The sequence below is a fragment of the Helianthus annuus genome, chromosome 8 (genome assembly GCF_002127325.2).
Source record: "Helianthus annuus cultivar XRQ/B chromosome 8, HanXRQr2.0-SUNRISE, whole genome shotgun sequence".
NCBI classification, from domain to species: Eukaryota; Viridiplantae; Streptophyta; class Magnoliopsida; order Asterales; family Asteraceae; genus Helianthus; species Helianthus annuus.
Genome location: NC_035440.2, coordinates 69,870,395 through 69,889,549, shown reverse-complemented (window position 1 = coordinate 69,889,549; position 19,155 = coordinate 69,870,395). Strand labels below are relative to the sequence as shown.

Here is a 19,155-nt window from a genome sequence, read left to right as displayed (position 1 = left end):
TGAGCCTTGCACATGAGGGCATACTTGTTTTTTCACATTTCCAGGGGTTATTGTATAAATAATTTATATACAAGGACTATTTTATAAAAAGTAAAAAGATATTTAATTAAAATAAACCTCTCACTCTCCCCCTTTTCAATATTCTTTAAACCCTAATTGATTACACCATACTTTTCCCTTAAACATTTCAAAATCAAATATTTGTACTCAGCACTCCATAATTACCCTTTAATTTCATCCTTATTGCAGTCTTCTTCTTACAACTTTGCCGTTTGCAAATGTCTGCATCACCTGAGCTTCTATCATTACCCCCATCAGCTACGGTTGATTCAGCAGCTGATGTAAATCTCTAAAACAAGATATGGTTATAGAATGCTCTAAAACACATACGAACTAAAGATATGCACTTTGTCATTTATTTATTTCGATGGTTATTAAAGCTACCCGTGTGGTCACACATACTGTCTTTAACATTATTTTATAAACATATAGAACTAAAGACCAAAATTTAAATGATATATTATAATCTGTTTTTTAGTATTTGATTTCGATCATTACTAAACCTACCCGTGTGGTTATACGGGTCCTACACCTAGTCTATACTATATATAATAAGAGAAAATGGGCTGATGTAAATCTGCCTTAGTGTCAACTCCTAAGCTATGCCAAGTGTCAGTGTTGATGTCATAATTCCTTTTTGTATTTTGTAATCTATATTAATCTAAATAATATATTGTACATAATTAAAGGGGGTAATTTGAATTTTAAAAAGACATGGGGATATGCCCAATCTCATCACAAACATCAGATCCACAATTTTCCTTCTTCCCTCTGGCGATTTCTAACCCTAAATTCCATCTTCAATTGAATCGCCTCCTCCGGATCTCAATCAACCTGTGCGACAACCTTCAATCCATCTTCAACCCTGTCTCCGGCGATTACAATCATCTCAATCAACAAGTTCGAAATTATGAAATCCTCTAATCTATGCTAATTTCTCTCTCTAGAAAATCGTCGCAGAAAAACCTTCGTCTTCCCTAACACCTTCGATTTTTTTAATCTTTACTTATTGATATGGGTGTGGTTCAATAAGGTCAGCCGCAACTGGGTTAATCCGCTGATTATGGAGCTGATTTGTTTCAACCTTTTGACCTGGTAACTGTTATTGTTTTTGTTTATTAGATTTTTTGTGATTGTGGATTTTAGGAATTAGGGTTTTGTTATTGGGGCTTTTTCTGATTGAAGAAATAGTTCAGGTAATCCAGGTTTTACAATTTTTTTTAGGTTTTTTCAAATCACAAACCCTAATCTGAGCATATTCAATTCATCAAACCCTACACCTTATGTTTGGTGTGTCCTTATAGTTGGGGATCGAATGCTTTTGGTAGTTAAGGTGATTTTGATGGTATTAGATAAAACGACTAGCCAAATTTTTGTTTGAAATTTCCAAATTTTTCCTGCTAATTTAGGGCTTAAGAGGGCTCTTGGTATATCACAATCTTAAAATAAAATGGTCTTCTTTTTCAGTTATTTCAAGCGATGTCGAATTCTTTTTTTATTCCAGAACAATCATGATTCACATTAGTTTTTATTTAGGAAATGTTAGCCTTTGGGTTTTAGCACATACACCATTTCAAGTACCAAAAAAGCAGGTATAATGTCTATTTTTGTTTAAAATAAATTGATTTGAATGTTGAACAACGTTTATTGATAAAAAAAATTAATATGCGCAACTTTAACCCCTGTTAAAGAAGAGGTCTACACGCATACGGAAGTGAAGGAAAGCTTTCTCATTATGTTAATAGTCGAAGCGCAGTAAGTACATTTTCATATTCTTCGTTCGATATTTTTCATTTTCTTGTCACTAATAACATGTTATAGTCACAAAGTTTCATGTAATATGATTATTTGTTTGTTATGCTTGATATTTGAAATAGTCGATTATTGTTTAAATTGCTAATGTGTATCTAACATGTCTGATATTGTGTCATGAAAGATTGATGCCTCTTTGAAGCAATCATATAGCTTTTATGCTGGATTTGATGGAACGACGGGGCTACAGGTAACTTTATTATAACTATTATTTTTGTTAAAAATGAGCTCCCTCATAAGGGTTTATTTTATTTTGTTTTAGGCATCCGGAGCATACATTTTTCGTCCAAGTGGTACATATCCTATTGGCTCGCAGAAGCAGGTATAAAATTTCTTCGAATGAACGTGTTGTATGATATGTATGTAACGAGTGCCGGATTAATAATGTTCAATGATATTACAGAATATAACAGTTTTGAGGGGGTCAATCTATGATTTGATTAACATCCTTTTTATTATATATATATTTTTAAAATCCATCAAACATAAATTTATTTTTAATATTGAGGTTTTCTTTTCATGCTTGGGTAGATCACTAGAGTGTACAAAAATAAGGAACATGCTGAAGTCGAATTCACTGTAAGATCAACATACTTTGTTACTATTATTATTATTTTTGTGAACATGTTTATCGGCATATCACTAATAATATTAATTTCAGGTGGGTCTCATACCTATTGGTGATGGAGTTGGGAAAGAGATTGCGACCAAGATCTCAACCACCATAAAGAGTAACCAAACATTTTACACTGATTCTAACGGTCGAGATTTCATTGAACGGGTATGCTGCAGTACTCCTATTTGATCAAATATTTAATATATAATTTATGCATTTTTTTATCATATTATTGAATATCATTAAGCATATGAATTTGAAGAAACATTTTTTGGTCATAAATCATAATTTAAGTTAATTTTCTAATGGCAGATTCGAGACTATAGAGCAGACTGGGATCTTGAAGTGAATCAACCTATTGCAGGAAACTATTATCCTGTGCGTACTTTTAACTTTTTGATTAATTTTCATACGTTACTCGAGCTGGATTACACATGTTCAACGTAAGTTAAATTATTTTCCAGATCAATCTTGGAATTTACCTAAAAGATGAAAAAAGTGAGCTCTCGGTTTTGGTAGATAGATCCGTTGGTGGATCAAGCATTGTTGACGGTGAATTGGAGTTGATGCTTCATAGGTACATCTTTCCTCGATAATGTCATTAGCACTCACAGTTAACAACTATATATATGTATGTATGCATATCTAAAAAAATGAATAACCTGTTTTGCAGGAGATTGCTCTATGATGATGGAAAAGGTGTCGCAAAAGCTATAAATGAAGCAGTTTGTGTCGGTAACGACTGTCGAGGATTAGCTATAAGCATTTCTTTTTATTATTAATGCCAATAAATGTCGACGTATTGATGGGTCAAGTTTGGTATCTATACTATCTATAAAGTTTGAGGGTGAAAACAAAGAAGTCGTCTTTGCTCTGGAAGAAGCGAAAACCGTTTCAGAATCTTTGAAGTCGAGTCTTCATTCTTGCAACATGGAGATAGAAGATTTAAAGAGATGTTGTGAAAGAGTCTTGATTCTTTGAAGTCTTGATTCTTGGAACAAGGAGATGTTGTGAAAGAAGCTGGTATGACTCAAAACTTTTGTTAAAGCTCCTTTTGTATTAATCAATCTATCAAATATGTGACATGGCCATTTTGTATCTGCATTTTGTTATAATGTAACGTTTTGAAATTTGATCAGGTGCTGCTTTTGATTATTAGGAATCCGCTCTTCGGAAGTTTGACGGTCCATTTTTCCTTGCAGAGATCAGTTTGGTAAAGTATTCTGTCGATTCGGGCCACTATAAATTTTTACGGGCTGGTTGTTATTGCTAAAAACCTTATGAATTGGGAAATTTACCTGTGCTTTTAGTTAATCAGTGCTATTGTTTACATGTATTTTCAGGTTTGGGCAGAGGATGGTGATAGCGATGCTTGGCATTGTGTGCAGACTCTAAGTTAATCAAACAGGTGACAATTTAAAGTAAATCACACATGTCTTTTAGCGTATGCTCTTGATTAAGTAGCATCATGTACAAATCTAATAAATTTATCATGATGACTTCAGTGGACACACATCTACAGTATGGGCATTATCTTTTAACAACTCAATAATTGAGGCTTAAATTTGTAGTGATGATCTCACCATTAAGGTGTGGGGAGTGGACATTATAAGATTACAATCTGTCCGGTTATCATGATCGGACTATTTTCTCAGTCCATTGGTCAAGGTAGCATATCAGCACAGTTTTTGAATAGTTTTCATCTTTTCTTTATTTAAGTGATTTGCTCTAATTTGATCTAATTTGCGCATTTTGTATGTTCAAAGTGACAAACGAAGTGAAGGTATGTATAATGTAAGTGGTAAAAAATGGTTCAGATGTGGTTGTGATTTTGGTCGATCTCTATCATCGTTTATTTTAATGAGTGTTTTCTTAAAAAAATGAAGCTTTTTATCGAAATCAGGACGTTTTGAAGCCGATACAGTCAACTGAGAGTTTTAAGATATTTGAAGATGAGGAAGATCAACCTGTGCCCATGGCATTGGAAGCCACCAAACCCGAAAAGGATCTTATGGTATTGATCTTTCTTTCATTTTTTTTTTGCAGATTTTATAATTAATTCAATAACAATAATTAAGATTATATTAATTTATTTATTTCGTTTCTAAACTTTTGATTTTGGCAGTTCTATTCGAAGCTCGAGGAGAAAATCCATGCAAAAGAAGAGGAAAAAAACACAATGCAAGCAAAAACAAAGGTTAATTTAAGTTTCACTACACGTTTAAAGAATTCATACAAGACTTCAGCATCTTGTATATTCTTATATACTTTATATTCCAAATCGAAATTGAATGTGAAGATACTCGGTTTGTCCTTAATTTTGTTGAATAGAAGCTCCACAACAGGAGATGAGAAGCCACAAAGACAGGGAACCCTGCCAGCATATAGTTTTAGTTTTAGGTGTAACGAAAGAGCCGAAAAACGTAAAGCGGTTGGAAATTGACTTTTCTTTTGACTTTGTGGATCATAACTATGATTAGTTCAATGACTTTAATTTATTTATTTTGTTTCTAAACTTTTGGTTTTGGCAGTTGTATTCGAAGCTCGAGGAGAAAATCCATGCAAAAGAAGAGGAAAAAAACACACTGCAAGCAAAAACAAAGGTAAATTTAAGTTTTGAATTTTTGTTTAAAGGTAAAGGTCGTGGACCCCTTTGTGGTAGATTATAACAAGAAATTGTATTTTATTTTTCATTTTTTGTACCAGGAACATCAAGAAGCCGAGATTAAGATGTTAAGAAAGAGTCTTATGTTCAAAGCAACACCGATTCCGAGTTTTTACCATGAAACTCCTCCTAAACCAGAGTTAAAGAAGGTAAGTTTCACGTTAAAAAAATGGGTAAAATGCATTTTATGTCCTTTAAGTTTTGAGCAAAATTAGTATCCGCCAAAACAATTTTTGTAGTCTATTTGAATTCTTTGATTTGTATTCACATTGTATTCTGAATTTATGTTTTATTATATTGAATGCTACAGAATAAGATGTGTGGCAAAAAAGCTTCAAACACGACGATTGAGTCTACGAATTCATCGAATGTACCAGATGAGAAAACCGACGACTCGCTTGACAAGAAGAAGAAGCAGTGACATAAGAAAAGTAGTGATATATATATATATATATATATATATATATATATATATATATATATATTGAAATTTCGATCTAAAGAGTTACTTTGAGAAAGGCTATATATATTTATATTTTGATAACCTGAGTTGAGATATAAAAGTCTCCAGAAGTTAAAAACTTGGATATCTTAATCATCATACAGATATCTTTGTACTAAATTCAATATCTTATCTGTCTGCAGGATGAAGCATCTGATGGTGATGCAATGGATATTGAAGCTGTTGGTAACTCTGATCTTGATGCTCAATTGGATTCCTTGAGAACAAAACTTATCTTGGTAATATAAATCTTGGTTATTGTTTGATATATGTGTTCTTTTATGGTTGATGAACAAAATCCTTCGTCTTTTTCACAGGCTGAACAGGAGTCTGCTAAATTGAAGAGAGAGATACATGCATTGTAAAGACAGTCTGTTAATAGTAACCACCAAGCAGCTTCAGTCAATGAATTAATGAAGTTGTCTGAGTAAATTTCTGAGGATGATGCATTCAAAGGTATTACAAGTATGATTATATTGTAAAGCTATACTAAACATTCATATTTCTTATTCCAGTGGTTTAATGCAAAAATTAGGAAATTTGAATGCTTATTTTTATGTACGTGGGTCAAACAGTGAGTTAAACCACTGTGGGTTAAAACAGTGAGTTAAACCAATGTTGGGTCTTAACAAGATGCTCGATCTTATCTACTGGCCTTCAATTGTTGAAACCACTGTTGGGTTAAAAACAGTGAGTTAAATCACTGTTGGGTTAAAACAGTGAGTTAAACCACTGTTGGGTTTTAACAGGATGCTCGATGTTATCTACTGGCCTTCAATTGTTGAAACTACTGTTGGGTTAAAAACAGTGAGTTAAATCACTGTTGGGTTAAAACAGTGAGTTAAACCACTGTTGGGTAAAAACAGTGCTTGAAACCGCTGTTGGGTTAAAACAGTGAGTTAAACCACTGTTGTGTTAAAACAGTGGTTGAAACCACTGTTGGGTAAAAACAGTGCTTGAAACCACTGTTGGGTAAAAACAGTGCTTGAAACCGCTGTTGGGTTAAAACAGTGAGTTAAACCACTGTTGGGTTAAAACAGTGGTTGAACCACTGTTGGTTTTGAATCCAATATTTTAATGCAGTACAATCTACTTATATCCAGTTTTGGTACATGATGTATTCAAACCCTAATTTCACCTTCTTCATCAAGAAATTTCTGGTCCATTGTTTTGAATGTTGCTTGCTATGTTACAGAATTGATGAGCAGGTCAATCGCTATTTGTAATTGAAACCCTAACTATCAAAAAGCGATTCTGATTCCATCAATCTTGCCTAAAATCTGGTGTGTTCTTCGATCTAAACAGGTATCTACTTAATCGATCTAAACATGTATATATAGGTTTGGTAAAACAGACCTGATTTTTGTGACCCAAAGTCTTATAAGCATGTATATCTTTTTGAAGTTTATGGTTTTAATTTATTTGGGCATTTCCTTATCAATATTATTTCAATAACAATCTTAATTATTTATATAAAATGACGTGCATTAAGAAAACACTTTAGATGACTATAAAATGATCTCACTAGAACTTTGTCTTGATCAAATTGTTACTGTTGCTCATAATTGTCAACCTTCAATTCCTTAACATCGGATCTTAATTTATGTATATATTCAGTAATCATTATTATTCTATTGCTTTTCATTCTGATCCCAGCAACAACTAGGGTTTTATTTATTTATTTAGCTTTTGTTCACAACTTTGAAAATCCTCCTTTTTATTGAAATGATTCGTATGTGCTTTATATCAATAAAATATGGTAAAAATCTTTGTGTTATATATTAATTTGAAATGAATTATATTATAGTTTAGGTTAAAAAAAAGTTGCATACTGATTACTGAGTAAATTGGTTTTCAGGTATCTTGAATCATTACGATATAAGTCCTAACCTTTTCATTTTATAAGTGATTTTCATGATTGTGAAGAATCGGTTCTCGGCCATCAACAACCAAGTTTCAGGTTCATCATAGTTTTTTGATCACTTTAATTAACCTAATTATTGGTTTTTTTAATTAGAGATGTGAATTTGCATTTTTTTGGTTTGTTTAGGAGCTGAACTCTGAGCCGGTTATACCCGAGGGTTTTCCCGAATGGAAAGAGACTATGGATTCATGGGTTTCTAAAATGGTGTCCGTTATAGAGGTGTGTCATTAGCACCGATTCCACAGTAAGGATTTAAGAGACAAACTGATTAAATTTATCGAGGAACATGTTTATCCAATGGAGCAAGAGTTCAGTAAGCTCGCTCAATCGTCCATGCGTTGGACGGTTCATCCACAAGAGGAAAAATTGAAAGAGATTGCAAAGAAAGAAGGCCTGTGGAATCTTTTTATACCTGTAAGTATATAGTTACAGTTGTTCATTTTAATGAATTGAAAGTTATTGCTGATTATATATATGTATCTTCATTAGTGTTCTGTTTTATGTGAAGTGAATTTCATTGATCAAGAAGTGATCTTAATTTGTGTGTGAATTGTGATTTGTATTATTTTATTTCTAGCAAAGCTGTTCTAAAAGTATGTATGTATTCTGTCAACATTTTCTAGCTATCATCTGAATATTTTTACTAAGCAAATCCAAATGACCCGTTAGGAGTGAACTGATTATTTTTTAATTTGATGGCTATCAACTGAATGTATTTACTAAGTAAATCCTAACGACCCTTTGGCAGCAAATTGATTACCTTTTATGATTATGTATAATATAATGTATTTCTTGCATTAGTGTTGTCATATTTTTTATTTTTAATTTTAAATGTTTATTAAGTTTATTTTTATTTGAGTCTTTGACAGGGAAATAAAAATATGGTTATAGAATGCTCTAAAACAAGATATGCACTTTGTCATTTATTTATTTCGATGGTTATTAAAGCTACCCGTGTGGTCACACATACTGTCTTTAACATTATTTTATAAACATATAGAACTAAAGACCAAAATTTAAATGATATATTATAATCTGTTTTTTAGTATTTGATTTCGATCATTACTAAACCTACCCGTGTGGTTACACGGGTCCTACACCTAGTTATTAGTTTATTACTGGTGAGATTACACGGGCTATGGGTTTTGTTCGATATCTATTCAGGCAACTAAAAGAAACAAACTCAATGTTTACACCAAATGACGTTGTCCTTTAGTATAAAAGTTGATAAGTTTTGTATTTTAGATTTTAAAATTTTGCACGGTTTGTTCTTTGAGCCTAACTCAGTCAGATTTTTTGATTAAATATGGTCATGACTCATGAGCCTTGCACATGAGGGCATACTTGTTTTTTCACATTTCCAGGGGTTATTATATAAATAATTTATATACAAGGACTATTTTATAAAAAGTAAAAAGATATTTAATTAAAATAAACCTCTCACTCTCCCCCTTTTCAATATTCTTTAAACCCTAATTGATTACACCATACTCTTCCCTTAAACATTTCAAAATCAAATATTTGTACTCAGCACTCCATAATTACCCTTTAATTTCATCCTTATTGCAGTCTTCTTCTTACAACTTTGCCGTTTGCAAATTTCTGCATCACCTGAGCTTCTATCATTACCCCCATCAGCTACGGTTTATTCAGCGGCTCGAAACATACTCGGTCGGCTGGAAACAGAGAAAAGATTAATAAAAATGAGAGCTTGAACAAAAAGAAGAAGAAGATTGTGGTGGACACAAAGCCGAAGAGCTGGCCGTAAAGTTAGCTAAAGGATCCCGGTCTCCACGAACCATTGTTAGAAAGATTGATGAAGAATGGGGAGTTCCGGTTTATGAAGATTGTAAGTTAATTGAGCTGCTTGTTTTGTCACAAGCATCTGCAGAACTCACTTGGCCAGAAATACTGTATAAAAGAGATAAATTCAGGTAAAAGGTCATTAACTCATGTTGAGTGGATTTGGTCTGCTATCAATTGCTAACACCTAATTAGTAATCAAACCCTTGGTCCACATCCACCAAACACATTGAACTAAACGACGTCGTTTCACCTCTTCCGCAACCTCCCCTTCACCTCTTCCTCCTCCGTCATGACGCTCTGGAACGTCGCCACTCGCACTACGATCGTCTTCATCGTCGCCGTACCTAACTACCTTTCGGTTGAAGAGTTTGTCGCGTTTTGTGGCCGTCATGTTGATGAGTTTACTGATTTGTGTTTTATTAGGCATTGATTGATTTGGTTATGTTAGGTTTTGGATTGAGTTTACTGATTTGTGTTTTATGTAGGAATGATGCGGTAGAAGATCGGTATATCGTGCTTATTAAGCTAGCCAATCATTTTAAGTTCCTAAAAAATCAATCTTCAAGAATCACAAGAAGCTTAAAATGAATGTTCTTTTTTTGAGAGAAAAAGAGAAAGATGTAGAGTTTTTTAGACCATGTGTAGTGGTAAGTTGTTATAATGCCCCCACCATGGGGCATTATCCGACACGTGGCATCCTAGTCACACTTGGGCATTATAGCAAAAAGTGGCGTAGTGGGGCATTATGCCAATAGCCCCCATTCAATCATTTCACAATTATTTTTTTTTTAATTTAAAACATAAAAAACTTCATTAATTTAAAAAAAATTACACTACTTGAAATTAAAAAAAAACTGAAAAAAAAAAACAGAAAAAAAAACCGAAAAAATAAAATAAAGTAAAAAAAAAGAACATGATCTAGAGTCCATATTTTTCTCTAATTTTTTGGCGACGCATTTGCGCAAGGATCAACGCATCGCCTTGTAGGTGGTCGATAGGTTTGGACAAAAATTCAATGTCCTTTTCCATTTGCCTCGCCTCTTGCATCTCGTTAAACTTTTTGGTTTCGGCCACTCGTTCTTTCATAATCTCATAACGTTGGTGGCCGAGGTCGCGAATGTCTTGGAGACGACGGTTCATCTCCTCGAAATCTTCCTTTAACTCGAGATCGGAAGACGACTCGACCGTTTTTTTCCTGGTTCCCTTTCTTCTACCGGTGGGTCGGACCAACTCTTCTTGAATTCCCTCGTCAACGTCCACCGCCTCATTTAAATCAACATTGCGGGCATCCGATGTCGGAGTTGACGGGTCAACGGAGGATGATGTTTTTGACCTTTTAGCTCGACGTCTACTACTAGACGTCATTAGATTAACTAGCGCCCACTTTGGACTTTTTCGTAGTAGCTCCCAACACTTATAGTACGTGAAAGGGCATTTCGTCCTCTCGAACTCCCCTAAAGTCCTCGTTAAAACCCCGACGTCACTTTCACCGCTCGGGCGAGTATCGTAGTTACGTTGGTAAACTTCTTGGAACGCGTGAGACTTGTTGTTGATGTCGGTCCATTTGCTAGAAATGGAATCTTTGTCCCGATGTTCGCCTTGACCCCACGTGCTAAAAAAGAGTGCACGAACCCTATCCCAAAAAACGGGGCCCGTTTGAAAGTTTGCTACAAATTAAAAAAAAAATTATAAGTTGTATGTTAAAAATTAAAGTAACAAAATAAGTAAAATAATATATATATAAAATAGTTACCGGTTTCTTCGTCCTCCGAAATGTCGAGCCACGCCCGAGTCAACGTGAATTCCTCTTCTTTCGTCCATTTAATGATATTTTTTGTACGCCGAGGTACGTCTTTTTCCTTCTTCTTATGCGACCTTTTGCCGCTTTCGATTTATCTTGCACCGGTTCCGGTTCGGGTTGCGTCTCCGGCACGACATCGACATCGGGTTCGGATTCGGGTTGTGACGGTTGAGACGGTTGAGACCCGCCGGTTTGACCATAGCCGAAAGGGGGAGGCACAAACGGAGTGGCGCCACTCAAGTAAGCCGCGTACGTTAAAAAGCTCGGGTCCATGTCTTGAAGGTTATACGGGTTTTGCTGTTGAGTTGTGTTTGGGTTCGTGGGTCTTGCGGGGACACCAAAAGGGGGTCGGTATGGATGCATGATTGTATAAATAATAGGAGGAAGTGGGTTTTTTTATAAAAATTAGAAGAAAGTGGGAGAGAAAGTAGGAGAGAAAGTGGGTTTTTTTTATAAAAAATGTGAGAATGTGGGTTGATATATATATATAGTGGGTAATAATTTAAATTAAAAAAAATACTAAATATGACCGTTTGTCAACGGTACAAAATCTCGCCCCCCTATACATTTTAAGCGTTTTAATTAAAACGTCGCGGTGATTTTTTTCGAAAATAACGCCCGGTAACGCCGGGTGTAACGGCTACCGGGGCGTTATAGCGCGTTATTTTTGAAAAATTAAAAAAAAAACGCCCCACTACGGGCGGTCTTAGAGAGAGAGAGAAGACTAGGAGATAGGGAGAGAGTGAGAGCTTTATTTTAATTAAATATCTTTTTACTTTTATAAAATAGTCCTTGTATATAAGTTATTTACATAACAACCTTTGGAAATGTGAAAAGACAAGTATGCCCTCATGTGCAAGGCACATGACCATATTTAACCAAAAAATCTGACAGAGTTAGGCTTAAAGGACAAACCGTACAAGATTTTGAAACATAAAGTACAAAACTTGTCAACTTTTGCTCTAAAGGACAACACTTGCAATTTGGTGTAAACATAAAGGACAAAACTTGTAATTTACTCTCAAAAGAATATTGACACATTTTTTACATCGATTGAAAATCATAAAAATTTACAACGATCGAAGATCATAAAAATAAATTTAAATTGGACAGCGAGATGGATTGATTTTAAATTAATTGTAAATGAAAACTTAAACATTATCTTAAATATAACTTCAATAAAAAAGGAACATAAAACTAAAACACTAAACATAAAGAAAAGTATAGAAATAGAAATAATAAAGTCTAGAAGAAATCAAAAAAGAAAAAAAAGTACAGAAACATGTTATATTTGACTTGATATATTCTGAAAAAAAAATTACATCGAAGGGTAAACCAACTTGAATTTATACCGAGACGTGCAATAAAATAAGCATGTAAGAAAATAGTTACGGCGCATTGCGGCGATGTCAAAACGCAAAGTGACTCCAATTTTGGTACAACAATACTGGTACAACAAATGTATCAGCAGATGCTAGCCAAACCACTGCTGATACACCAGTTGTTTCAGCAGTTGTTACCCAAACAACTGCCATGATCATTTTCTCTACACCACCAACAACTCAACCACCTCCCACACCACAAAGATTTCCTACACATCGACCTTCACCAAAACGTCCACCATCACCAAAACTCAACTTCACACGCAAAAGGAAAACTTTTATAGTGCAAGAAGATGATGATGAGATTAAATCACCAATCCCCTTATCATCTGTTCACATTCAAACCACACCACTCTCATCATTTCCATCCAAATCTATTGCACCTCTACCTCCTGCTTCACAACCATCAATCATTCCCTTAGCTACTCAGTATCCTCTGGAAATTCAGACAAACAGAGGATGCATCACAAAGATCATTCTCATCTCTCTATGGTTATAGAACGCCTAGAAACTTAGATTAATATCTAAAGTTGAAAGCACAACATGCTGAGTACATTGCAAAATAGAAGAGCAAAGGGATGGAAGACAGGAAAGTTTAGGGTATCTTTTCACATGAACTTAGCAAAGTTAGCAAACTTGAAGACTTTGCTAAGGACCTGAGAAAATCCATGTCAGAGAAGCCTATCAATGTTGAGCTTGACAAGGAACTAAGGGTGGATTATATTGAACATATCATGACTCACAAACCATACAAGGCAACCAGAGTTCAATTTAAAGACTAGTCATCAGGCTCTCAAAGAAGAGATTGAAAGAATTACCAAGATGCTCAATGATCCTTCAGTAAAGCCTACTCCACCAGATTGGAAGAAAGGCAAGCAAATTAATCCAGATAAGGCATTGAAACTGAAAAGAATGAGAGCAGAGCTTGTTGCCAAACCAAGAGCAGGCCTCATTCACCCAACTCATCATCAATAACTCTTCAACCCAAAAAACCAACTGACCCAAAAATTGTAGAGTGGAAGTCATCCTCAGACACCCTCGAATTGACTCTGGTCAGATCAGATGGTAGTGTTGAGAAGCTTAAAATGGAGAATGCATATGGTCTGGATGCATGTAATCTCCAAGATCTGTTGAATCTCGACCTTGAAAGGGATTTTGAAGACATCGTCTCCATGGACTTTGAACTACAATTAAAAGGACAAATCAAGGAGATGCTGATGAGGAATAAAGATGAGCAATAAAGAAATGTTTTGGCATCATCTATTCTAGGGGAGATTGTTGGATTATGTGGACCCCGTCAGAAGAACAGATGATTGAAATCCAAAATGTTCTGCATCATTTGATCAATAATAATAGTGCTTAGAAGAACATACTCCTCCCAATGGCAAAGGCATCAACAACTGCTACACTCAAAGGTCTACTAATGCTAAAGTCTGTTGAAGACAAAGTCTGCTGATTCAAAGGTCTGCCAAAGTGAACAATTGATGAAGACAAAGTCTGCTGATAGCAAAGGTCTGATCAACATTTGCTGAAGAAGACTAAGTCTGATTAGGCTTTGGTGAAAGTTCCAACAACAGTTGCGGGTGGAGATGTTGCTGGATCAGCAGCTGCGACATTGTTTCTAGCAGCATATGTAGCCAGGACACAACATGTAGCAAAGGAGATGTTGCTGGGTAAGAGACTCTTGATTGGGCTTTGGTGAAAGTTGTTGAGGCACGTGATCGTGTGATCATAGTTAATGTTTGTTGAAAGTCAAGTTGTATTACGTGTATTAATTTTTTTCAAAGTAAAGATTTTAAATTTGTTAGTATATTCGTTTGATACTTTACAGCTTCTGTATCGAAGTTTAATAAGCACATTTCCAACAGATATGAACATTCGGGAAAGTAATTCCCTTCTAAAAATATCTAGTGATTCATTGTTTAATAAAATGTGGTATGATGGTTTTCTAAAAACAACCTATGTATGCACATACTTTCAACCAAATATCACTATTTAAAATAGTAGTTCTCGCTTTTTATGATGAAATGTAGTGATTACTTTTGATTATTTATTTAGGCTGACTATTTCTTTAGTTGTAAATCAGAGTTCAAATGCATCAACATGCAAGATTTGTAAGAATAACTCATGACTAATTTAATATTAATCAAATGAAAAACTAAACTAAAAATTACAATATCTATACACTTATTTATACTTTCTATTAAAATGTAGTATGCATGAATTTCTAAAAACCACCCGTGTTTGCACACGGGTATCACTACTAGTAACTTCAATAAAAAAGGAACATAAAACTAAAACACTAAATATAAAGAAAAGTATAGAAATAGAAATAATAAAGTCTAGAAAAAAAATCAAGAAAAAAAAGTACATAAAAATAAGCATAGAAACATGTTATATTTGACTTGACATATTCTGAAAAAAAATTACATCGAAAGGTAAACCAACTTGAAATTATACTGAGACGTGCAATAAAATAAGCACGTAAGAAAATAGTTACGGCGCATTGCGGCAATGTCAAAATGCAAAGTGACTCTTATTTTGTCTAATGAAAATGTATTATATTTTACTCTACTCGTTTCTGAATAAAATTTACGTCAAAACGTAGAGAAATTGAAACTGTAAATAAAAATAAGCGCGAAAGTGTATTATATTTGACCCGACTCATTTTCCAAAAAATTACGTTAAAATATAGACTAACTGAAAACATACATAATTATACGGATGAGAACATATTATACTTGACCCAACTCATTTTCGCGAAAAAATTACGTCTAAACGCAAAATAACGCAGATCAATTTTAATTTATACCAACACGTAAAACTTGATTACAAAGTTTTTATAAAGTTAAAGGGTTGTAAGTGTCAATTCTCTGAAAGTTAAGAGGTAAAAGAATATAAAACTATAAATAAAAAGTAAAAGATAAAAGAAATCACAAAAGTATAAAAGAATACAAAACTATAAAAAAACTCAAAAAGATAAAAGGGAACGCAAATAAAAAAAGTTGAAGCACGAAAGAAACTAAAAGCAACCAATAGCCACCTACCATGCAGGTGGCAACCACTGTTCATACAATAAAAATCAAAAAAGAAAAAGACAAAAGGCCAAAAAAGTCAAAAAGAAAAAAAATAAAACTATAAAAATAAAAGAAGGAAAAGACAAAAGGCCAAAAAACTCAAAAAACAAAAAATAATAATAAAACATTGTTAATCTGTTTTCGTAAATGTGATAGTTAAAATGTTACGTGTCAAAATAAGTAGAAGGACTAAATATAATTGTTGTATGGTGTAGGGGTTATTGGTTAGTTAATGGCTATATAGTTTGTGCTTGTAAGAGATTGAACCATCGAATTGTAACACCCCGAAAACGAGTTTGGTAATCAAACCACGTTAATATTAAAAGACGGGTAAAGTACCGTTAGTGTTAAAATTAACCCGGAAAATATTAGGATTTATATAACTAAACCTAATATTAAATAAAAACGGTATAAAGGCTTTTGAGGAAATAAAGTTTATAAAAGGTCCGAGTTAACGGAACTTAAAATAAACTGAGTTATAAATACCCCGAACCCACTAAGTTAACTAGGAATGTTTAACCTAGTTAATAAGTGCAAATATTGTTAGAAATAAGTAGGTTGCGCCCTACTTAATAACTAACCAAACAAGAGGGGCCAAAGTTGGATAAATTGAAAGTTAAATTATAAATAACAAGGTTAAAACAAAACACACACATATGTGTATGTTCTGTTCGACCAGAAGACTCCCCAGGAGTTCCAAAACCCTAAGTTCCAACAATATCAACAAATTGAAGGCTCAATTAAAGCTCAAATTCACAATTGAACATGAATTAATGATCACCCAAGCTTGGGGATCATAAGGTATGTCAAATTTTGATGATTTGTGAAGTTGTGAAATTTTAATAATCATCATAATCGCGAATTATGAATGAATTATTGAAGCTATGATTGAATTAGTGATGTATACTTGCTTAGGAACCAAACCCTAAGTGAAAATTTTACATATGATGCTATAATTTGAATGATTTACCACACTAGGATAAGTGGGTATTAATCATATGATGAATTTGATGATATAATTATGATTAGAATCATCATGTCTGATAGTAATCAGGAAATACTTGAATAAATTTTGTGTTTGAGTACATGATCATACTTGCTAGGAATTGGATTAGTATGATAAAATGAAAATGATGATATATTATGATTAAAATGATGTTTGATATCATCATGTGTTAACTGAATGAAATTCGATTACAATAACTTGAATTCATAAGTAGTTAAAACGGTAGCATAACAAGGATGCTTACCATATAGTGGAAAAGTAATAAAACGAGTAGTTAAACTACATCGTATAGTTACTTTTGTCAATAGGCAGTTTGACTTTTTTTAAAGTCAAAATGACCTTTTATATGATCGAATGATAATTTTGACATAAGGATTGTAGGATGGAATAGTCGTGAATGATTATGACTAGTCTAACCATCTTATAAATTTCAATGATAGTTTGACGCTTAACAAGCTAGGTGGAAGCTTGAGAAGGAAGCGGGTCAAACGAATCAAGAATGAAGGAAAAGCATAATCCGGATGCAAGGTAAGCCAAAGCTTACACCTTTTATTTAATACATATTGGTTTGATAGGTTATGAATAATAAAAGTCATCTTTGAACTAGAATGTTCCGACACGACATGTGCAGTTCGGAACAAAAGACATTGATAATAAACCATGTTTAATGGTTAAAACAGAGTAATACGATAAATTGGTCATGTAATGACTAATAGATCATGAGTTTCGAGGGGTTACCTTACAGAGTAAACCAACATAAAGAATAAGGGTAAAACGGTAATTCGATCGCACGTTGACGATAACCGTTAGTTTTCGAAAGCCACTTTATGGCGTAAGCCATAATGGGTCAAAAGAGTTTATGAAATTGGTTTATAAGTAAATTGACCGTACGGTGTAAAGCGGTGCGAGTCATGTAGACGAGATGATAATAAATTCATCTCGCAAAGATATACGGTCATTTAGACCAAACAGGTCAAAAGGTGAAAACATCACCCTTTGACAATATCGACTAATGGTTTATCGAGTTGTATGATTATAGGAATAAATATTGAGTGAATATTTACATCGCTATTATTTAGCGGCTATTAAGGCAACGTATTGAAATGGGTCAATATATTGATCCGAGCCAGGTATGTGTAATAGGTTAACTACTCATTTAGAATGAAAGGTTCGTTGAGAGTTAAATAAGTAAAAACAGACATTTGGTTACTTTAATGAGTAAACCGAATGATTCAAGTGATGGTCATTGTGATTTCAAACATAATGACTTTTCAAACAAAATCATAGTTAAAAAGAGGGATTTTGGGTCAAACATGCTTTCAAAAGTACTTCATCATAAATGAAAGGCTAAAATGGACCAAAACGCCTTTGTAAGCTAAAATGAGCAAACAACCTTTAAAGGTTGTTTGGAAACAAGTTTTATGATTAAATAAATACTTAGAATAAGTATCAAAAGTGAAGGATGTAAATCTTTGGTCAATTGACTCTATAAGAGTCTTTGCCGTAAAATAATGATCCATGGGGTAAAACTCGGAATTTATAAATTATCACATTAAATCCGACACAAATATAGTTGTGTATGAAGATTATTTGATAAGAAATGTGATAATAAAATGCTAGAAACGAATGAAAGCGATTCATGTCTAAAATATGCTTAAAATCCCTTAACGGGTCAAAATAAGCAATTAAGTAAAAACAGGTTTAAGAATGTATAAACCCGGGATTTGAATCTAGTATGATAGATAACATTGACTTTATAAAGTTTATGAGAAATTGAGATCAAACAAACATGTTTGTTTGATTAATACACGAACGGGTCAAAAGTTCATAATTACATTTTAAGCCAAAGGCTTAAAAGTCTAAAATTTTGTTAATCCGGATGTCGGATGTTAACTCCATATGATGGAGAATTAAATTACGGTCACGTAGGAAGAAACGTGACGCGAAACGGATCAAAAACGAGAAAGTTATGTCCGTTTTCGTGAAAAATTGGGTTGCCGGTAATATGCAGCACTAGCATCAACACATTCTGTCGAAATGGGGGCGTGGCGTCGCGCGACGCCTAAAGGGGAATACCGTCGCGTGCGGCGACGGGGTAAAAACCTCCAATTTTTGTTTATTTTGTTTGTTTGACCCATTTAACTTGTTGTGCTTGTTATTTAACTATCAAAACTAACTTGTAAGTTGGTTTTGATCATAGGTGAATGTCGATAAGTGCCAGATGAAGATCAAGCGTCGAACAAGAACCGAACACACGTTAAATAAAGCTTCCGCGTTAAATCTTGTTTCGTTTTGTTATAAGTGATTTATGTAAACGCTTACAACTAAGTTTTTGTAAAGTCGCATTTTTAGTATTGAAATGCATATTTTAAAGTTGTAATCGTGTAAATTTCTGATGTGGGTCTTACAAGTTGGTATCAGAGCCCTGGTTTAAGAGATTCAAGTATGGTGGGGAAAAACTATGCTTGGACTTAAACCTTATGCTCTTGATAAAGATTGGTGTT

General features: G+C 33.8%; 1 protein-coding gene and 2 long non-coding RNA genes across 3 annotated transcripts; all 3 read left to right on the top strand.

The window, feature by feature from the left end:
- Positions 1-278: 278 nt before the first annotated feature.
- LOC110932471 (probable alpha-mannosidase At5g13980) lies at positions 279-4,282 on the top strand. Its single transcript, XM_035976027.1, has 14 exons — positions 279-341; positions 1,621-1,652; positions 1,752-1,815; positions 1,997-2,062; positions 2,135-2,194; positions 2,404-2,451; positions 2,534-2,653; positions 2,801-2,866; positions 2,953-3,065; positions 3,162-3,511; positions 3,628-3,701; positions 3,832-3,896; positions 4,060-4,156; positions 4,255-4,282. Exons 1-10 carry the CDS (start codon positions 279-281, stop codon positions 3,268-3,270), a joined length of 741 nt encoding a protein of 246 aa, XP_035831920.1. The 3' UTR covers positions 3,271-3,511; positions 3,628-3,701; positions 3,832-3,896; positions 4,060-4,156; positions 4,255-4,282.
- A 412-nt stretch (positions 4,283-4,694) lies between these two features.
- LOC118481228 lies at positions 4,695-5,061 on the top strand. Its single transcript, XR_004864958.1, has 2 exons — positions 4,695-4,911; positions 5,020-5,061. It is a non-coding gene; the product is annotated as an uncharacterized LOC118481228 (long non-coding RNA).
- A 736-nt stretch (positions 5,062-5,797) lies between these two features.
- On the top strand, positions 5,798-7,992 carry LOC110930526. The gene is made up of 5 exons (XR_002587884.2): positions 5,798-5,894; positions 5,973-6,111; positions 6,851-6,960; positions 7,514-7,615; positions 7,706-7,992. It is a non-coding gene; the product is annotated as an uncharacterized LOC110930526 (long non-coding RNA).
- The last annotated feature ends 11,163 nt before the right edge of the window (positions 7,993-19,155 follow it).